Source organism: Schistocerca nitens, chromosome 9 (assembly GCF_023898315.1).
Source record: "Schistocerca nitens isolate TAMUIC-IGC-003100 chromosome 9, iqSchNite1.1, whole genome shotgun sequence".
Classification (NCBI taxonomy): Eukaryota; Metazoa; Arthropoda; class Insecta; order Orthoptera; family Acrididae; genus Schistocerca; species Schistocerca nitens.
In genome coordinates, this window is record NC_064622.1 from 327667062 (window position 1) to 327685074 (window position 18013).

At 39.0% G+C, this 18013-nt stretch overlaps 1 protein-coding gene across 1 annotated transcript in view; it reads left to right on the forward strand.

Moving 5' to 3' along the window:
* LOC126203237 (dnaJ homolog subfamily C member 10-like) overlaps positions 1-18013 on the forward strand; it is a 120223-nt gene that overhangs the window by 13607 nt on the left and 88603 nt on the right. Inside the window, exon 4 of the mRNA XM_049937483.1 lies at positions 15161-15372. Within this exon, the coding sequence (XP_049793440.1) occupies positions 15161-15372 (212 nt within the window). The remainder of the gene's footprint in view (positions 1-15160; positions 15373-18013) is intronic.

The following is an 18013-nucleotide window of genomic DNA, read 5'->3' on the forward strand; positions in this document are numbered from 1 at the left end:
CTCCAGGAAAAAGGAAGTCCAGCACGATATGAGGAGGTATCCCATGACTCTTGTCACCCTAGCGTGTTTTGCGCATGTTACACGAGGTATCATTGTATATTTTGTTACTTTACACACTTGACATTCCACTATAACCTCTTCTCTTACTTGTTTTCTCACAAAATGTAAGGGATATTTCACTGTTAGAGTATTTACATTTAGCAACAGAAAAAAGTCATTTTGAAAGCTTGCATTTACTAATTAAAATTTAACCATTATTATCACTGTTTACAACACCAACTTTACATTTTTGGTAGGATTTTTCAACTTTTGTTTTAAAGCACAGCCTGGCAAACTTGTAAGCCTCACCTCAGTTCAGTGTGGCATAACAATTTCTTTATTTTTTCAATTTTCAATACCACATTTGTGTTGATAGCCATAAAATTTATGAGTGCAATTAAACTTCTTCATTTCTGGCATTGTACAATGTAAAATGGTTAAAATATTCAGTCGCAACAAGTAGTTTTCAACATGAGCACAAGCGAGACACACAAGTAAAATAAAGTAATCTACTTTTATCAATGAAAGATGGGTTGAAATAAATCTTTGCTCATGGTACAGTCAATATGTTCTTCAAGATTATTACACAAACGAGCTGCTTTAGAAATAGTGGTGACAAAATTAAATAATGAGACATTTTACGCAAGGTTTTGTGTTTTTCATGTAGTGTGACAGCTAGGCGTTCACGTGCTGCATCTGCTGTAGAAATGCATATAAACTTACTGGCTTGGGTAGCTCAGGTGGTAGAGCACTTGCCCACAAAATGTGGAGATCCCGAGTTCAAGTCTCAGTCTGGCACACAGTTTTAATCTTCCAGGAAGTTTCATATCAGTGCACACTCTACTGCAGAGTGAAAATTTCATTCTGGAATGCATTTAAATGCGAAAATGAAAAGGTACTATACATAAAGTATATATTTTTAGAAATGTGAAGAAACACCAAATGTTATTAAATTAAAAAAAAAAAATCCATTTTTTGGATCCTCGTAACCTCCAGGTCCCCATTAGTTAGTGTCAAGAAACTCAGTATTGAATGAAGTTTCAGTACATTTTAGGCTTGTTTGTTATACATAATGAATTATTTTTACCTTCAGTTTTCTAATATTTTTTGGTTAGAAAAACATTATTACATTCCTACTGGACTCGCAGGAACAATGTTCATGGGGTCTTTCTTTGCATTGTGTTTATAGATGAATGTCGTAGTTGCACTCTTAACACTAATGTCCCCAACTGCAAAAGACTGTGTGTACAGACATTCATCATTGTCTCCAGCATCATATGATGAATTGCTTTCATTCAGTGAAAAGAATAAAATAATTTTCAATACTACAGCTTTAGCAAAGCCTAACAGAAATAATTATTCAGAATATTTTCTAAATAGTAGTAATGCTGTATTTTCAAACACATCACTATCTCTCGAATCAAAGCTCGATTTTCCAGTGTCGTGTTGAATTTAAGTACCAAAATGTCACACTTCTGAAATACCAGTGGCATGAAGTCTCTCCTCACACTACATGTGAATGCAAGAAAGTCCTTATTGGTACCCAAGGCCATCAAAACAGGAGGAAAGAGGAAACTAGCTAAGCTCAAAATCTAAAACTATGGATTATATTGAAGACATACATGTTGTAAAAGTACTCAGGCTTTGTACTGAGAATATTTAACTACTTAGGCAACTCCACAGGATCCTCCATGGGAATAATTGTTCAGAAATTCTGTGCAGACACAAGAGTTACTTTACACCTCCAGAACACTGCGCATGTTTCTTTTTTTTTTTTTTTCAAAAAGTGTGCTGGAGATCAGATCAGACAAGGCTGGGGTTGTAGGGTTGAGGAAGAAGTGTCTTGATTAAGATCTTCACAAGAAATCCTTGCATTTGGTTGTCATTTGGTCAGATGGATTGTTGTGATAGAACTAAATATCACAGGGCCACACCTTTTGTTCATTAATTCTAGATTACTTCAAAATGTTTAGAAAACCAGCCTCCAACATATCTCTGCAGTTTTTGTTTACCATCTTAAAGTGCAACTCTGGTGATGTAGCAAAGGCCACTCCATTTTTCACTCGCACCCTTTGTTCTTTTTTGTTATGTTCCATTTAGGCCTGCATTAGATCACATAGTTCTTAATTGTGGCAAGCTTGCCACTCACTATTCAGACATCCTGGGTCCTTTCACTCTAGTCTCTGGGGACATTTACCTCTGTTACGGACCATAGAGAATATGAAGTTCTGTTGATCATTCTGCACTGATCTGTTGTGAATGTTGTGGTCACTTAGTAGTTGATCTGTTTCCTTCCTAACCAGTCATGTCCATTTGACATAAGTCGCTTTCCCTCCATAGACAGAACTGAAGATAGTTGATTTGAGTCTTCAGTTATCCATCCTGACCATATAGCTCTAGAAAATTAACCTCCTCTTTTCCTATTGCTGCTGTAAGGCACTCAGTGGGTCGGTGGAGTTCCTTGTTGTGTCTGATCTTGCATACATCATCGTGTTTGATAAAACCGATGACCTTTCTTACATTCTTTCTGTCTTTTGCTTGTATTTTCCAGATTTGTACCTTTCTAACTATATTCGTGCATTCTGATTCACAGACTATGTAAGATCTTGGTATGGTACTGTAGTGTCAGAGTTTTGTTTTGAGGGAAAGGGATTTAGGGCTTTAAATGTTACTACAGAATCATATGCATTCTCCAGTTTGATGCATCTATTGTTCATGTCGAGATCTGCATTGATTTTTGGGGTTATTCATTCTCTGAGGGATCTGAAGGAGTTAATCTCTATTAAAGTGTTACCCAGTGAGCTCACGTTGTGTTTCTCTGAAGTTTGACATGTACTCTATCTTGTTGATGACAATCTTCAAGCAAACTTTAGCTTCTGTGTGGTTGATGGAGGAGAGTTGGTAGGTAGCTTTTTCTGTAGTGGGTGCCGGAAGTGTCATGTCATCTGCGAAGTTTAGGCAATTGGCTACTAATTTGTCTTTATTGTCAAATCTCAATCCAAATTCTCCTTAAAGTGTCTTAATCTATTCATGAATAACTTTGTCCAACAGGTTTTGTCAGTTCTGGATTCTAATTCATCTATAAGTGTCTTTGTATATTCATGTACATCTTTTGCAGGTAGTTGAAGAGAACTGGGGACAGGCCATCTCCCTGTCTAACACCAGTTCTGATCTCAAAGTCCATTGACAGTTCTCCTCTGAATTTTAATTTGGATGTCATACAGACAAGTGCCACTTTCACAAGTTGTCTAAGCCCAGTTTGATCAGTATCTGGAAGAGGGAGTGTCTGTCTAAGAGTTGTAGACCTTTTGGAAATTGACTAAGGTTGCTGCATAAGGTGAGGCTGTTTTAGTGTGTGAGGATGGTTTTAAAGTTCAGTTTTCTACATATACTGGGTGCTCCTTGATCCCTATGCAGGAGTGCAGTTGATCCTCCATTCTTGTGAGCAGTGTCATGGGAAAGATCTTGCAGGTCACTTGATAGGATGGAGATTCCCCTGTAGTTTTCTAGGTCTTACCATTCTGCCTTCATGTTGTGGAGTAGGCGGGTGATAGCAGAGGCACGGTAATTTGGAAGCATTTCTGTCTCTAATACCTCAACTATGGTGTTGTGAATGCTCTGGATTGATTGACTGATTATTATGTTGAAGTGTGTTTACAGTGTTGGCTGTTTTCGTGCGACATGTAGATGTTGCACTTACAGTGTCAGATATTACTATATTGCAGTAAGAACAGCTGGAATGCAGATTTATTTACAAAACAAACACAAGAGGAAACAGAATCTTATTGGCATGCCATTTCCAACTTCTACACATCACGCAAAGAGTGCCGACACATTTTTAACCTTCTTGCATTGTTTGGCAAGGGTTTGTACATGACTGCTCTGTCTCTGATTCAAATTAGTACAGTCTCACTTTGTCAAAAGTTGTGAGGCTGAATAATAAATTTTGACCCATGTTAGAATTTAAATGTCCAGCCATTTGCTCTATGGTTCAACTATTTATTAAAATAGCATGCCAATATAGGAAAATAGCGGTATTTACAGTGCATAAAAGAGTTGACAGACTTACAAAATTCTTGTTACTCTCAAAGGAAATAATGTTTAAAAAGTGCTATAAAAGCCAGATATGTTATTGAGATATGTTGTTCGAAGGCATATACACATGCTATATGTTAATAAAACATGGAAATTGATGTGGTTTGCAGAGTATTTGTCATTGTGGCACGTGGGTAAGAGGCAAGTTCCACAATGCACAATTAATTTTAACAATCAGAAAGCTTAAACTGGACCAGCAAATGACACTTTGCTTAATTTTGCTCTTTGATGATGTAAAATAAGTTATTTTTCTAATTTTGTAGCAGAAATCAGAAAATTGCCCATGAAAGTGAGAGCAAATTCCCATTACAGCCCTAGCTGTTACACTTGGGTGGAGAAATATTTTGAAGTGATAGAGAGTTGTGTGTGATTGGCTTCTTATATCTGTGGCAAATAACATTAAAATTGTGTTATTTAGGTGGCAGAAAAATGTACTGTTGCTAACAGAAGCCACATAAAAAAATAATTGTTCTGTTTATCATGTATCCTTAATCAATATAAATGTATTACAGAGTTCTGGTATGTGGGTAATACATTCTTATGCTACTGTTGAAAATCTTTCTGTAGCAAATGTTCACTTCCTGCATTGTGTGTTTTCTTAAATAAAGAACTTACCCGTTTTCTCAATTTTTAATTTTATTATACACTGAAGAGCCAAAGAGACTGGTACAGTTGCCTAACATCTTTTAGAGCCCCCTTGAGCACGCAGAACTGCCGCAACACGACATGGCATGTACTCGACTAATGTCTGAAGTAGTGCTGGAGGGAATTGACATCATGAATCCTGCAGGGCTGTCCATAAATCCCTAACAATATGAGGGGGTGGAGATCTCTGCTGAACAGCACATTGCAAGGCATCAGAGATAAGCTCAATAATGTTCATATCTAGGGAGTTTGTTGGCCGGGGGGAAGTGTTTAAACCCGGAAGTGTGTTCCTGGAGCCACTCTGTACCAATTGTGGGCATGTTTCATTGACCTGCTGGAATTGCCCATGTCTTACGGAATACACAATGGACATGAACGGATACCGGTGATCAGACAGGATGCTTAAGGGGCTCCGGAATGCCCTATACTTGCAATGTTAAAATAACGCTTATAAATCACATCTTTCCTCACAAAGTATTTGAGGTAGGAAGTTGAACTTTTTACAGATTATTTATTGGAATATGGGCTACAACTTAACACAGGGATTTTACAAAATTTTAGTTCAGTTATTAAAGATGATTTTTTTCAATTGTAATGAAAATTCACAACATTTTATTGCAATTTTTTTATTTATATATTCAAAAATATACAGTTTTTTGCAAAAAGGCTATGTTAAATTATGCAGAAGGTACTGTGTAACATTTACTGAAAGTTTGAAACAAATATGTTTGGAAGATCCTTAGAAAACATGTAATTAGTATGAGAAAATAAAAGTTTTGGGAATCGAGCGACAAAGATTGGATTAACTTTTTAGTGCATTCCAGGTCCATAGGATGGACTATCTTCATCCTCTGCAAACTCTTCCTCCAGCTTCCTCTTGTTCCTCCTCCTGTTTACTCTTGCTTGTATTTCTAGACTCTTTACAGCCCTGTCTGCAGCCCGAAGGCGTTCCTTGTCTAAAGCAAGCATCGCTCGTACCATGTTAGAACCTATCTTCATTCCCATATTTCTAAATACCTTGCACCTTACAATGTTGCCAACATTTCTCCTTTTCTTAAAAGCCTTCAGAGGATTTCTAATAACTTTACTTTTACTCATTATTATACTTCAACAAAACAGAGACTCAAGAAACAGAATTAATTACGAATATTTTCGAGATAACGACAGAGTAAATAAACATGAAACAATCAACAATCACACCAGCGATATATATTGAACCATCACAGGTTAGCCACAACACATACTTTATCTCACATCACTAAAATGTACCTGATGAACACGGACGTTAATAATAACACCATTTGACAGCAGTTTAACAGCGCCACAGTGGGTCACGCCCATGTAGAACACATTTCAAAAAAAATTTAAAAATAGTTGTAGTCTTCAGAATTGAATAAATTATATATCTATTAAAAGGTAATAGTCTGCAGATTCAGAAAACGCAAAAAAGTAAAAATTGAACTTTTCATGATTTTGAGCCTTTCCGGAGCCCCTTAAGCACATGTCACCTGTCAGAATCATATTTAGACATGCCCCACACCATTACAGAGCCTCCATCAACTTGAACAGTCCCCTGCTGACAATCAGGGTCCATAGATTCATGAGGTTGTCTCCATACCCATACACATCCATCTGCTCAATACAATTTGAAACGAGACTCATCGGACCAGGCAACTTGTTTCCTGTCTTCAACGATCCAGTGTTGGTGTTGATGGGCCCAGATGAGTTGTAAAGCTTTGTGTCAGGCAGTCATTAAGGGTACAGAAGTGGGTATTTGGCTCAGTCATTCAAATGACAATTGATGATGTTTTGTTGAATGGTTCACACGCTGGCTCTTGTTGATGGCCCAGCATTGAAATCTACAGCAGTTGGCAGAAGGGCTGCACTTCTGTCACGTTGAATAATTCTCTTCAGTCTTTGCTGGTCCTGTTCTTTCAGGATCTTTTTCTGGCTGCAGTGATGTCAGAGATTTGATGTATTACTGGATTCCTGATATTTGCGGTACACTAATAAAGTAGTCATATGGAAAAATCCACACTTTGTCCCATCGCTCATGTGCTGACTATAACACCATGTTCACCCTCACTTAAATCTTGATACCATGCCATTGTAGCAGCAGTAACCAATCTAACCACTGCACTACACACTTGTCTTATATAGGCATTGCCAAACACAGCACTGTATTCTGTTTGTTTACATATCTCTGTATTTGAATACGCATGCTTTTACCAGTTTTTGTGGTGCTTCAATGTATTTTTAGATAGTGTTATGTTTATTCAGTATAGCCTAGAAGTATATTTTGTGTGACATGACTGCTCTTGTATTAACTAACAAACAGAAAAAACTAACAAATGAACACCATGTGAGCAGGTCGTGAAGCCCCAATGGTACCAACTGGCCATTGTGTCATCCTCAGCAGTTAGGCATTACTGGATGCAGATATGGAGGGGAATGTAGTAGCACACCACTCTCCCAACAGTTGTCAGTTTTGTGACCGGTGTTGCTATGTCTCAATCAAATAGCTTCTCAATTGCGCTCACAAGGGCAGAGTGCATCCCGCCTGCCAACAGCACTTCGCAGACACAGATGATGACCCACCCAAGTGGTAGCCAAGCCTGACAGAAACTGGTGTTACTACTGCAGCCAGGCCATTGGCTACTAATAAACTGAAGCTTTCTTAACAAAATTTCCTTGTATAAAAAACATCAGTGTCATTCACTCAGAAATGCTGAACATACAATGTAATGTATGTTGTGAAAATATGGTTTCACCATTCACACAAATACTGGTAGTGACTGCTGCTTTGGACAGCATCTCAATTGTCCATGAAGTTTTTGGTATCAGAATTTTAATTGTCTCTTAAGTAACATTCACACCTTGGCTGTTTTGGAAAGAATGCACTAAATTTCACTGAACCAACATTCTTGATGCCTAGTGTCTAAACCAAGCGAGGTGGTTCTGTGGTTAAACACTGGACTCGCATTCGGGAGGACGACGGTTCAATCCCGCGTCCGGCCATCCTGATTTAGGTTTTCTGTGATTTCCCTAAATCACTCCAGGCAAATGCCGGGATGGTTCCTTTCAAAGGGTACGGCCGACTTCCTTCCACGTCCTTCCCTAATCCGATGAGACCGATGACCTCGCTGTGTGGTCTCCTTCCCCAAAAACAACAACAACAAACTAGTGTCTAATTTATATTGTAATGTGCAAAGAAAAAATTTACTTTCTGTACACCTGAAGGCTGAGTTGAGTCCTCCAGGACAGTAGTAAGATGTGGATTGTACACTCCCTAAATCACAATCATCCCTAGCATGTACAACTCTAAGCACTGTGCCTGCCGTATCTACCATATATATTTTTTGGGATATTCCAGCCAACAAAGCCATATGACATTTACATTTACCTCTGCTTTAACCCAACAGACTATCCTAACCAGCTGACCGAACAATGTGGCTCATTTTTAAGGCAATGGACTTGTGTTCAGGAGGTACAGGATTCAGACTCTTGACTTTCATGAAACTTCCTGGCAGATTAAAACTGTGTGCCCGACCGAGACTCGAACTCGGGACCTTTGCCTTTCACGGGCAAGTGCTCTACCATCTGAGCTACCGAAGCACGACTCACGTCCGGCACTCACAGCTTTACTTCTGCCAGTACCTCATCTCCTACCTTCCAAACTTTACAGAAGCTCTCCTGCGAACCTTGCAGAACTAGCACTCTTGAAAGAAAGGATATTGCGGAGACATGGCTTAGTCACAGCCTGGGGGATGTTTCCAGAATGAGATTTTCACTCTGCAGCAGAGTGTGCGCTGATATGAAACTTCCTGGCAGATTAAAACTGTGTGCCCGACCGAGACTCTAACTCGGGACCTTTGCCTTTCGCGGGCAAGTGCTCTACCATCTGAGCTACCGAAGCACGACTCACGTCCGGTACTCACAGCTTTACTTCTGCCAGTACCTCGTCTCCTACCTTCCAAACTTCACAGAAGCTCTCCTGCGAACCTTGCAGAACTAGCACTCCTGAAAGAAAGGATATTTCGGAGACATGGCCTAGCCACAGCCTGGGGGATGTTTCCAGAATGAGATTTTCACTCTGCAGCGGAGTGTGCGCTGATATGAAACTTCCTGGCAGATTAAAACTGTGTGCCCGACCGAGACTCGAACTCGGGACCTTTGCCTTTCGCGGGCAAGTGCTCTACCATCTGAGCTACCGAAGCACGACTCACGTCCGATACGTCGGGCACACAGTTTTAATCTGCCAGGAAGTTTCATATCAGCGCACACTCCACTGCAGAGTGAAAATGTCATTCTGGAAACATCTCCCAGGCTGTGGCTAAGCCATGTCTCCGCAATATCCTTTCTTTCAGGAGTGCTAGTTCTGCAAGGTTCGCAGGAGAGCTTCTGTAAAGTTTGGAAGGTAGGAGACGAGGTACTGGCAGAAGTAAAGCTGTGAGTACTGGACGTGAGTCGTGCTTTGGTAGCTCAGATGGTAGAGCACTTGCCCGCAAAAGGCAAAGGTCCCGAGTCAGAGTCTCTGTCGCGCACACAGTTTTAATCTGCCAGGAAGTTTCATATCAGCGCACACTCTGCCGCAGAGTGAAAATCTCATTCTGGAAACATCCCCCAGGCTGTGGCTAAGCCATGTCTCTGCAATATCCTTTCTTTCAGGAGTGCTAGTTCTGCAAGGTTCGCAGGAGAGCTTCTGTAAAGTTTGGAAGGTAGGAGACGAGGTACTGGCAGAAGTAAAGCTGTGAGTACCGGACGTGAGTCGTGCTTCGGTAGCTCAGATGGTAGAGCACTTGCCCGCGAAAGGCAAAGGTCCCGAGTTCGAGTCTCGGTCGGGCACACAGTTTTAATCTGCCAGGAAGTTTCATATCAGCGCACACTCCGCTGCAGAGTGAAAATCTCATTCTGGAAACATCCCCCAGGCTGTGGCTAAGCCATGTCTCCGAAATATCCTTTCATTCAGGAGTGCTAGTTCTGCAAGGTTTGCAGGAGAGCTTCTGTAAAGTTTGGAAGGTAGGAGACGAGGTACTGGCAGAAGTAAAGCTGTGAGTACCGGACGTGAGTCGTGCTTCGGTAGCTCAGATGGTAGAGCACTTGCCCGCGAAAGGCAAAGGTCCCGAGTTCGAGTCTCGGTCGGGCACATAGTTTTAATCTGCCAGGAAGTTTTATATCAGCGCACACTCCGCTGCAGAGTGAAAATCTTGACTTTCATGATTTAGATTTTACATTGTTTTCCTTAACCACTGTAGCTGAATGGTGGGACGATTTCTTTGCAAATGATGTGTCATATTTCCTTCTCTAGCCTTGTCCAATGCTAGTTTTGTTTCTCTTATGCTGCCCTTCTATATATTTCTTTCTTTCAGCCTTCCCTTCTGTACTACCTTTTGCTTGCTTCTTTTGCTGAATTTTTGCAATTTCTCCTTTCATCAGTTACATCCAGTATCTTGTATGTCATACAAGCATTTCTACCAGGCCTTGTCTTTGTGCTATTTAATCCACTGCTGCCTTCATAATTTTGTCTTGTAAACCTAACCATTCATCTTATATTGTGTTCATTTCCACTACTTCAGTCGGGTGTTGCCCAGTGCTCATTTCAAAATTCTAAATAAGTGTTAGCAATGGTTAAATTGTCTCCTGTGCAAAATTCTACCAGACTGCTCCCCTTTTCATTTCTACCACAAGTCTTCATACTCCTGCTGTTAATCCTCCTCACCCTTCTCACATTATAAATTTCAGTCCCCCATAACAATTTTTGTCTCCATTAGTGTTGTTGTTGTTGTTGTTGTTGTGGTCTTCAGTCCTGAGACTGGTTTGATGCAGCTCTCCGTGCTACTCTATCCTGTGCAAGCTTCTTCATCTCCCAGTACCTACTGCAACCTACATCCTTCTGAATCTGCTTAGTGTATTCATCTCTTGGTCTCCCTCTACGATTTTTACCCTCCACGCTGCCCTCCAATGCTAAATTTGTGATCCCTTGATGCCTCAAAACATGTCCTACCAACCGATCCCTTCTTCTAGTCAAGTTGTGCCACAAACTTCTCTTCTCCCCAATCCTATTCAATACCTCCTCATTAGTTACGTGATCTACCCAACTAATCTTCAGCATTCTTCTGTAGCACCACATTTCGAAAGCTTCTATTCTCTTCTTGTCCAAACTGGTTATCGTCCATGTTTCACTTCCATACATGGCTACACTCCATACAAATACATTCAGAAACGACTTCCTGACACTTAAATCTATACTCGATGTTAACAAATTTCTCTTCTTCAGAAACGATTTCCTTGCCATTGCCAGTCTACATTTTATATCCTCTCTATTTCGACCATCATCAGTTATTTTACTCCCTAAATAGCAAAACTCCTTTACTACTTTAAGTGTCTCATTTCCTAATCTAATCCCTTCAGCATCACCCGATTTAATTTGACTACATTCCATTATCCTCGTTTTGCTTTTGTTGATGTTCATCTTATATCCTCCTTTCAAGACACTGTCCATTCCGTTCAACTGCTCTTCCAAGTCCTTTGCTGTCTCTGACAGAATTACAATGTCATCGGCGAACCTCAAAGTTTTTACTTCTTCTCCATGAATTTTAATACCTACTCCGAATTTTTCTTTTGTTACCTTTACTGCTTGCTCAATATACAGATTGAATAACATCGGGGAGAGGCTACAACCCTGTCTCACTCCTTTCCCAACCACTGCTTCCCTTTCATGCCCCTCGACTCTTATAACTGCCATCTGGTTTCTGTACAAATTGTAAATAGCCTTTCGCTCCCTGTATTTTACCCCTGCCACCTTTAGAATTTGAAAGAGAGTATTCCAGTTAACATTGTCAAAAGCTTTCTCTAAGTCTACAAATGCTAGAAACGTAGGTTTGCCTTTTCTTAATCTTTCTTCTAAGATAAGTCGTAAGGTTAGTATTGCCTCACGTGTTCCAACTTTTCTATGGTATCCAAACTGATCTTACCCGAGGTCCGCTTCTACCAGTTTTTCCATTCGTTTGTAAAGAATTCGCGTTAGTATTTTGCAGCTGTGACTTATTAAACTGATAGTTCGGTAATTTTCACATCTGTCAACACCTGCTTTCTTTGGTATTGGAATTATTATATTGTTCTTGAAGTCTGTGGGTATTTCGCCTGTCTCATACATCTTGCTCACCAGATGGTAGAGTTTTGTCATGACTGGCTCTCCCAAGGCCATCAGTACTTCTAATGGAATGTTGTCTACTCCCGGGGCCTTGTTTCGACTCAGGTCTTTCAGTGATCTGTCAAACTCTTCACGCAGTATCTTATCTCCCATTTCATCTTCATCTACATCCTCTTGCATTTCCATAATACTGTCCTCAAGTACATCGCCCTTGTATAAACCCTCTATATACTCCTTCCACCTTTCTGCCTTCCCTTCTTTGCTTAGAACTGGGTTGCCATCTGAGCTCTTGATATTCATACAAGTGGTTCTCTTCTCTCCAAAGGTCTCTTTAATTTTTCTGTAGGCAGTATCTATCTTAACCCCTAGCGAGACAAGCCTCTACATCCTTACATTTGTCCTCTAGCCATCCCTGCTTAGCCATTTTGCACTTTCTGTCGATCTCATTTTTGAGACGTTTGTATTCCCTTTTGCCTGCTTCATTTACTGCATTTTTATATTTTCTCCTTTCATCAATTAAATTCAATATTTCTTCTGTTACCCAAGGATTTCTATTAGCCCTCGTCTTTTTACCTACTTGATCCTCTGCTGCCTTCACTACTTCATCCCTCAGAGCTACCCATTCTTCTTCTACTGTATTTCTTTCCCCCATTCCTGTCAATTGTTCCCTTATGCTCTCCCTGAAACACTCTACAACCTCTGGTTCTTTCAGTTTATCCAGGTCCCATCTCCTTAAATTCCCACCTTTTTCCAGTTTCTTTAGTTTCAATCTGCAGTTCATAACCAATAGATTGTGGTCAGAATCCACATCTGCGCCTGGAAATGTCTTACAATTTAAAACCTAGTTCCTAAATCTCTGTCTTACCATTATATAATCTATCTGATACCTATTAGTATCTCCAGGATTCTTCCAGGTATACAACCTTCTTTTATGATTCCATTAGTGCTATGGATAATTTCTACTATTTCATTATACATCCTTTCATTCTCTTCATTATTTTCAGTGCTACTAGGCATATTATCTAGCACTTCAGTTTTCTAATATAATTTTTTGGTTAGAAAACATTATACATTCCTACTGGACTCACAGGAACAATGTTTGAGGAGCCTTTCTTTGCATTGTGTTTATAGACGAATGTCGTAGTTGCACTCTAAACACTAACTTCCCCAACTGCAAAAGACTTTGCGTACAGACATTCACCATTGTCTCGAGCATCATATGATGAATTGCTTTCATTCAGCGAAACCTTCTGTGGTTCTTTCAAATTATACAGATCCCATCTCCTATTATTTTGTACTTTCTTCAGTTTTAGTCTGCAAGTCATAAAAAATAAATTACAGTCAGCCGGGACAGCTCCACAGGAAATGTTTTGCAGTTTAAAATCTGTGGGAGACAATTTCACCTCTGAAATGTTTTACCCAGGAAGATGCCGTCATTCTTCAATCCTACGGTAGAGCTGTTGGTCCTTGGAGAAATGTAATGGCTGTAGTTTCTCTTTGTTTTAAGCCTATCACAGTACCTGTATAGTAGGACCATGTTGGCTGTTGCTTCAAGGCCAGCTCAATCATCTAGATTATTGTCCCTAAAATTATTGAAAATGCTGCTGCTCCTCTTCAGGTATTGTTTGTTAATTTGTATCATTGAGCCACATATGGCATCAAAGTATGGGAAGGAATTGGGGGTCATCTGACTATATTAAAAACAACATAATATGTCCTGTACATTGGTCTCAGGACACACTATAAATTACACACACAATCAATGTCTAGAACAACTGCAGTTGAAAAGTTGTAAGCCATACTATCTTATATATTTAGTGTAACTTCTCTAAAACATTTACTTACTGAAGTACATTGACTGCAACGTCTTAATTACCAGGTGTAATGTGCAGTTCTCTATCTCATCTCTTGCCAAAGCTGAAGTGATTTCATGGTAGCAAACAGTACATCAGATAAGGAATTGTTTGTGTACTTACTGTAATTTTTGCAATATTTAACAAATAACTGGTGAAAATAAGAATTGTTAAAAATTATTGTTTCACTTTTGAAATCTGGTGATGCAGCATCATGGTTGACATTGGTCTTGCGTTGACAAGGAACAGGCTTTCAGAAATTGAACAGCTGATGTGGTATCTTGTCCTTGTCCTGTCCACACTTATGCTACAATCTAATGACTTTGTTCTGGACAGAAAATTTAATCCAGCACTTCCTTTCTATGTTTTAAATGCTTTTCCTTAAACTTCCCTGCCATGCCTTCTAACTTTTGTGTGCGTTAGAGAGTATGGCCTTTCATATTTTGCATTTATATTCTTCTAAGGTGCATAAACATCTTTATATATGGACACATAATGACCATAATGTAAACCACTGATGTAGGTTCATTTACGGCAGTTTTCTTAATAAAATTACACTGCCAAGATTATTTTGTCAAAGGTGTTGCAAAAATCTCTTTCTGCAAACAATGGATTCATGGTCAGTTTGTAGTGCTGTATGTGTTTGATCTGAATGTCAGGTGGCTGGACTACAATCGGGTACAACTTATTTATACGCTCTTCATTACTTGTTTATTGTAATTTGTTGTCAGTCCTCATGCTGAATCTGTAGTCCATCAAAGAGTTTACTTTGAACGGGCAACACGTCAAATGAAATTTCAAACCATTATTTATCTTGCTGCCATATTGCCAAGTAAACTTGTCAAGTTAGTTAGTGTTGAACATTCTTATTGTCAATTTAGTTAGTGTTGTTAGTGTTGAACATTCTTATTGTCGTATCTGAAACCCAACTGTCCCCATCGATATTTATCAGTGCTTGTAAGTAGCTAATGGTCTGGATTTCATTGTAATTCCATATACAGTAACTTGTTGAAGTTTTAATGCTTGTCTACATAAAGTGACCTTCCTTTTTTATGAAACTTCCTAATTGTGTCAAGGTCCTTACCTTTAAAAGAAAACAAAAGTAAGTTTCACATACTGTAAATGTAGTAGTGATTGTGCTTGAAAAACACTGATTTTCCCCTGTGCCCATCTATGTAGTTTGCTATTAATGTGAGTAAAATGTTGTTATAATCTTTTAAAGATTTCTTTCAACAATTTTTTTAATATGACCAAAAAAGATCAACATTTTCCATGAAGGAAGCAATTTGTTTGAATTTTTACTTCACTTATTAACTTCATGAAATATAATTTTCTCGTGTTCTTCATCTGGAAAACTTTTCTCTGTTCTTTGCAGAGGAAAGTGTTCTTGGGTCAGATGCTCTCTGGTTCATAAACTTCTACTCTCCGATGTGCTCCCATTGTCATACTTTGGCTCCTGTGTGGCGTCGGCTGGCACAAGAACTTGAGGGTGTTGTTCGGTTTGGTGCTGTCAACTGTGAAGAGGAATGGGTTCTTTGTCGTCAAGAACAGATTCATTCATATCCTTCACTGTTCCTGTACCCAATGGTGAGCAGACAAAAATAACATGGGAATTGGTTTTATACTGTTTTTTGGAATTTGTTAGTGTGTGTCATTCTTGCGTGTGATAAATCTGTTGCCAATATGTTGTTACAAACAAAATGATACCTTTTGACAGTGTTAAATATATATATTCAATTGGATAACTGCATAGCATTATTATGAAAAATTACTTTCTTGAAAATCCATGGACTTAGTAAATTAATCTCTATTACGTATTCTGAAAGCAGTTTTAATTTTGTATAGTTTTATGCAATTTATAGTTCATATAACTTGTATAGACACAACGTTTGACTGTAGAATTGAGTATACAGTTCAGAGTATCCATGTTTACACCATTTGGAGAAGAGAGGTGTTGTTTTTGATGTTAAAGTGATAGAGAGATGACAGCTTTTTTTACTGGAAAGATATGAATTACTGTAGAAATAACTCTCATGTTTGGAGAATCATCTATCATATTTAATTGGACATGAAAATCAAATAAGACCGGCTACATAAAATGCTTTTATTTGTAAAAAATGTACAGTCAATGAAGTTTTTGTCACTTCCTTTAAAGGATAACCCCATTTGAATGGAAAATATTCTTGGTGACACACGGTTCAAGTTGTTCCAGAATGTTTCCGCAAGTTTTGTTGCTGATTGTGCACATAATTTCGACAACTCCTTATCATATTGCTTATGTAATTGTTCACGTGTTATATAGGGCACCATGTACCACAAGTTAGGCAGCTGTGGAGGCTAACAATGTATGTTAAAGGTCCCAGTCCAGCACACAGTTTTAATCTGCCAGGAAGCTTCAATGTATGTTAAATCTTACAAGTATTTTCATAGCTTTTAGAAATCACAAATTTTCAGGACTGACTTTATGGGGTTTGTAATCTGTGTTGGCCTATGAGAAATTATTTTATATTTTTCAGTCTGATTTAAAAACATGGCATATAAGCAGTCCACTTTTATATATAATTATTGAGTAATTTGTATAAGAGTCATGGTGACTAGACTTCCTTCAGTTGGGAAATTGGAGTATTTTTATGGAGGACAATCAGTCAACTCGCTATGAGATTACTATATATATATTGAACAGATGTCATTATGCAATGCCATTTCTCCCTTTTCCTGTTCACCACAAATGGTTGAAGAATGATCGCACGTAAACCTCCATGTGAACACGAAACTCCTTTAATTTTTATTCTATACACAAAGATATCCAAAACTGCTGTAGTAATATTACTAATATAATAATTAATACAGTTGCCTTCCGGAGATTATCCAGAATTTCCTTCTACAGTGTGCAGCTTGTGTACTTTGTGTGAAAGTTTCAGTTATCTACATTAACATTTGTTCTCCTAACACCGAGATAGGTGGAAGGAGTATATAGAAGGTCTATACAAGGTTGATGTACTTGAGGGCAATATTATGGAAATGGAAGAGGATGTAGATGAAGATGAAATGGGCGATATGATAATGCGTGAAGAGTTTGACAGGGCACTGAAAGACCTAAGTCGAAACAAGGCCCCGGGAGTAGACAACATTCCATTAGAACTAATGACAGCCTTGTCAGAGCCAGTCCTGACAAAACTCTTCCATCTGTTGAGCAAAATGTATGAGACAGGTGAAATACCCTCAGATTTCAAGAAGAATATAATAATTCCAATCCCAAAGAAAGCAGGTGTTGACAGATGTGAAAATTACCGAACTATCAGTTTAATAAGTCATGGCTGCAAAATACTAATGCGAATTCCTTACAGACGAATGGAAAAACTGGTAGAAGCTGACCTCGGGGAAGATCAGTTTGGATTCTGTAGAAATGTTGGAACACGAGAGGCAATACTGATCCTACTGCTTATCTTAGAAGCCAGATTACGAAAAGGCAAACCTACGTTTTTAGCATTTGTAGACTTAGAGAAAGCTTTTGACAATGTTGACTGGAATACTCTCTTTCAAATTCTGAAGGTGGCAGGGGTAAAATACAGGGAGCGAAAGGCTATTTACAATTTGTACAGAAACCAGATGGCAGTTATAAGAGTCGAGGGACATGAAAGGGAAGCAGTGGTTGGGAAATGAGTGAAACAGGGTTGTAGCCTCTCCTCGATGTTATTCAACCTGTATATTGAGCAAGCAGTAAAGGAAACAAAAGAAAAATTCGGAGTAGGTATTAAAATCCATGGAGAAGAAATAAAAACCTTAAGGTTCGCCAATGACATTGTAATTCTGTCAGAGACAGCAAAGGACTTGGAAGAGCAATTGAACGGAATGGACAGTGTCTTGAAAGGAGGATATAAGATGAACATCAACAAAAGCAAAACGAGGATAATGGAATGTAGTCGAGTTAACTGAGGTGATGCTGAGGGAATTGTTGTTGTTGTGGTCTTCAGTCCTGAGACTGGTTTGATGCAGCTCTCCATGCTACCCTATCCTGTGCAAGCTTCTTCATCTCCCAGTACCTACTGCAGCCTACATCCTTCTGAATCTGCTTAGTGTATTCATCTCTTGGTCTACCTCTACGATTTTTACCCTCCACGCTGCCCTCCAGTACTAAATTGGTGATCCCTTCTTCTAGTCAAGTTGTGCCACAAACTCCTCTTCTCCCCAATTCTATTCAATACCTCCTCATTAGTTATGTGATCTA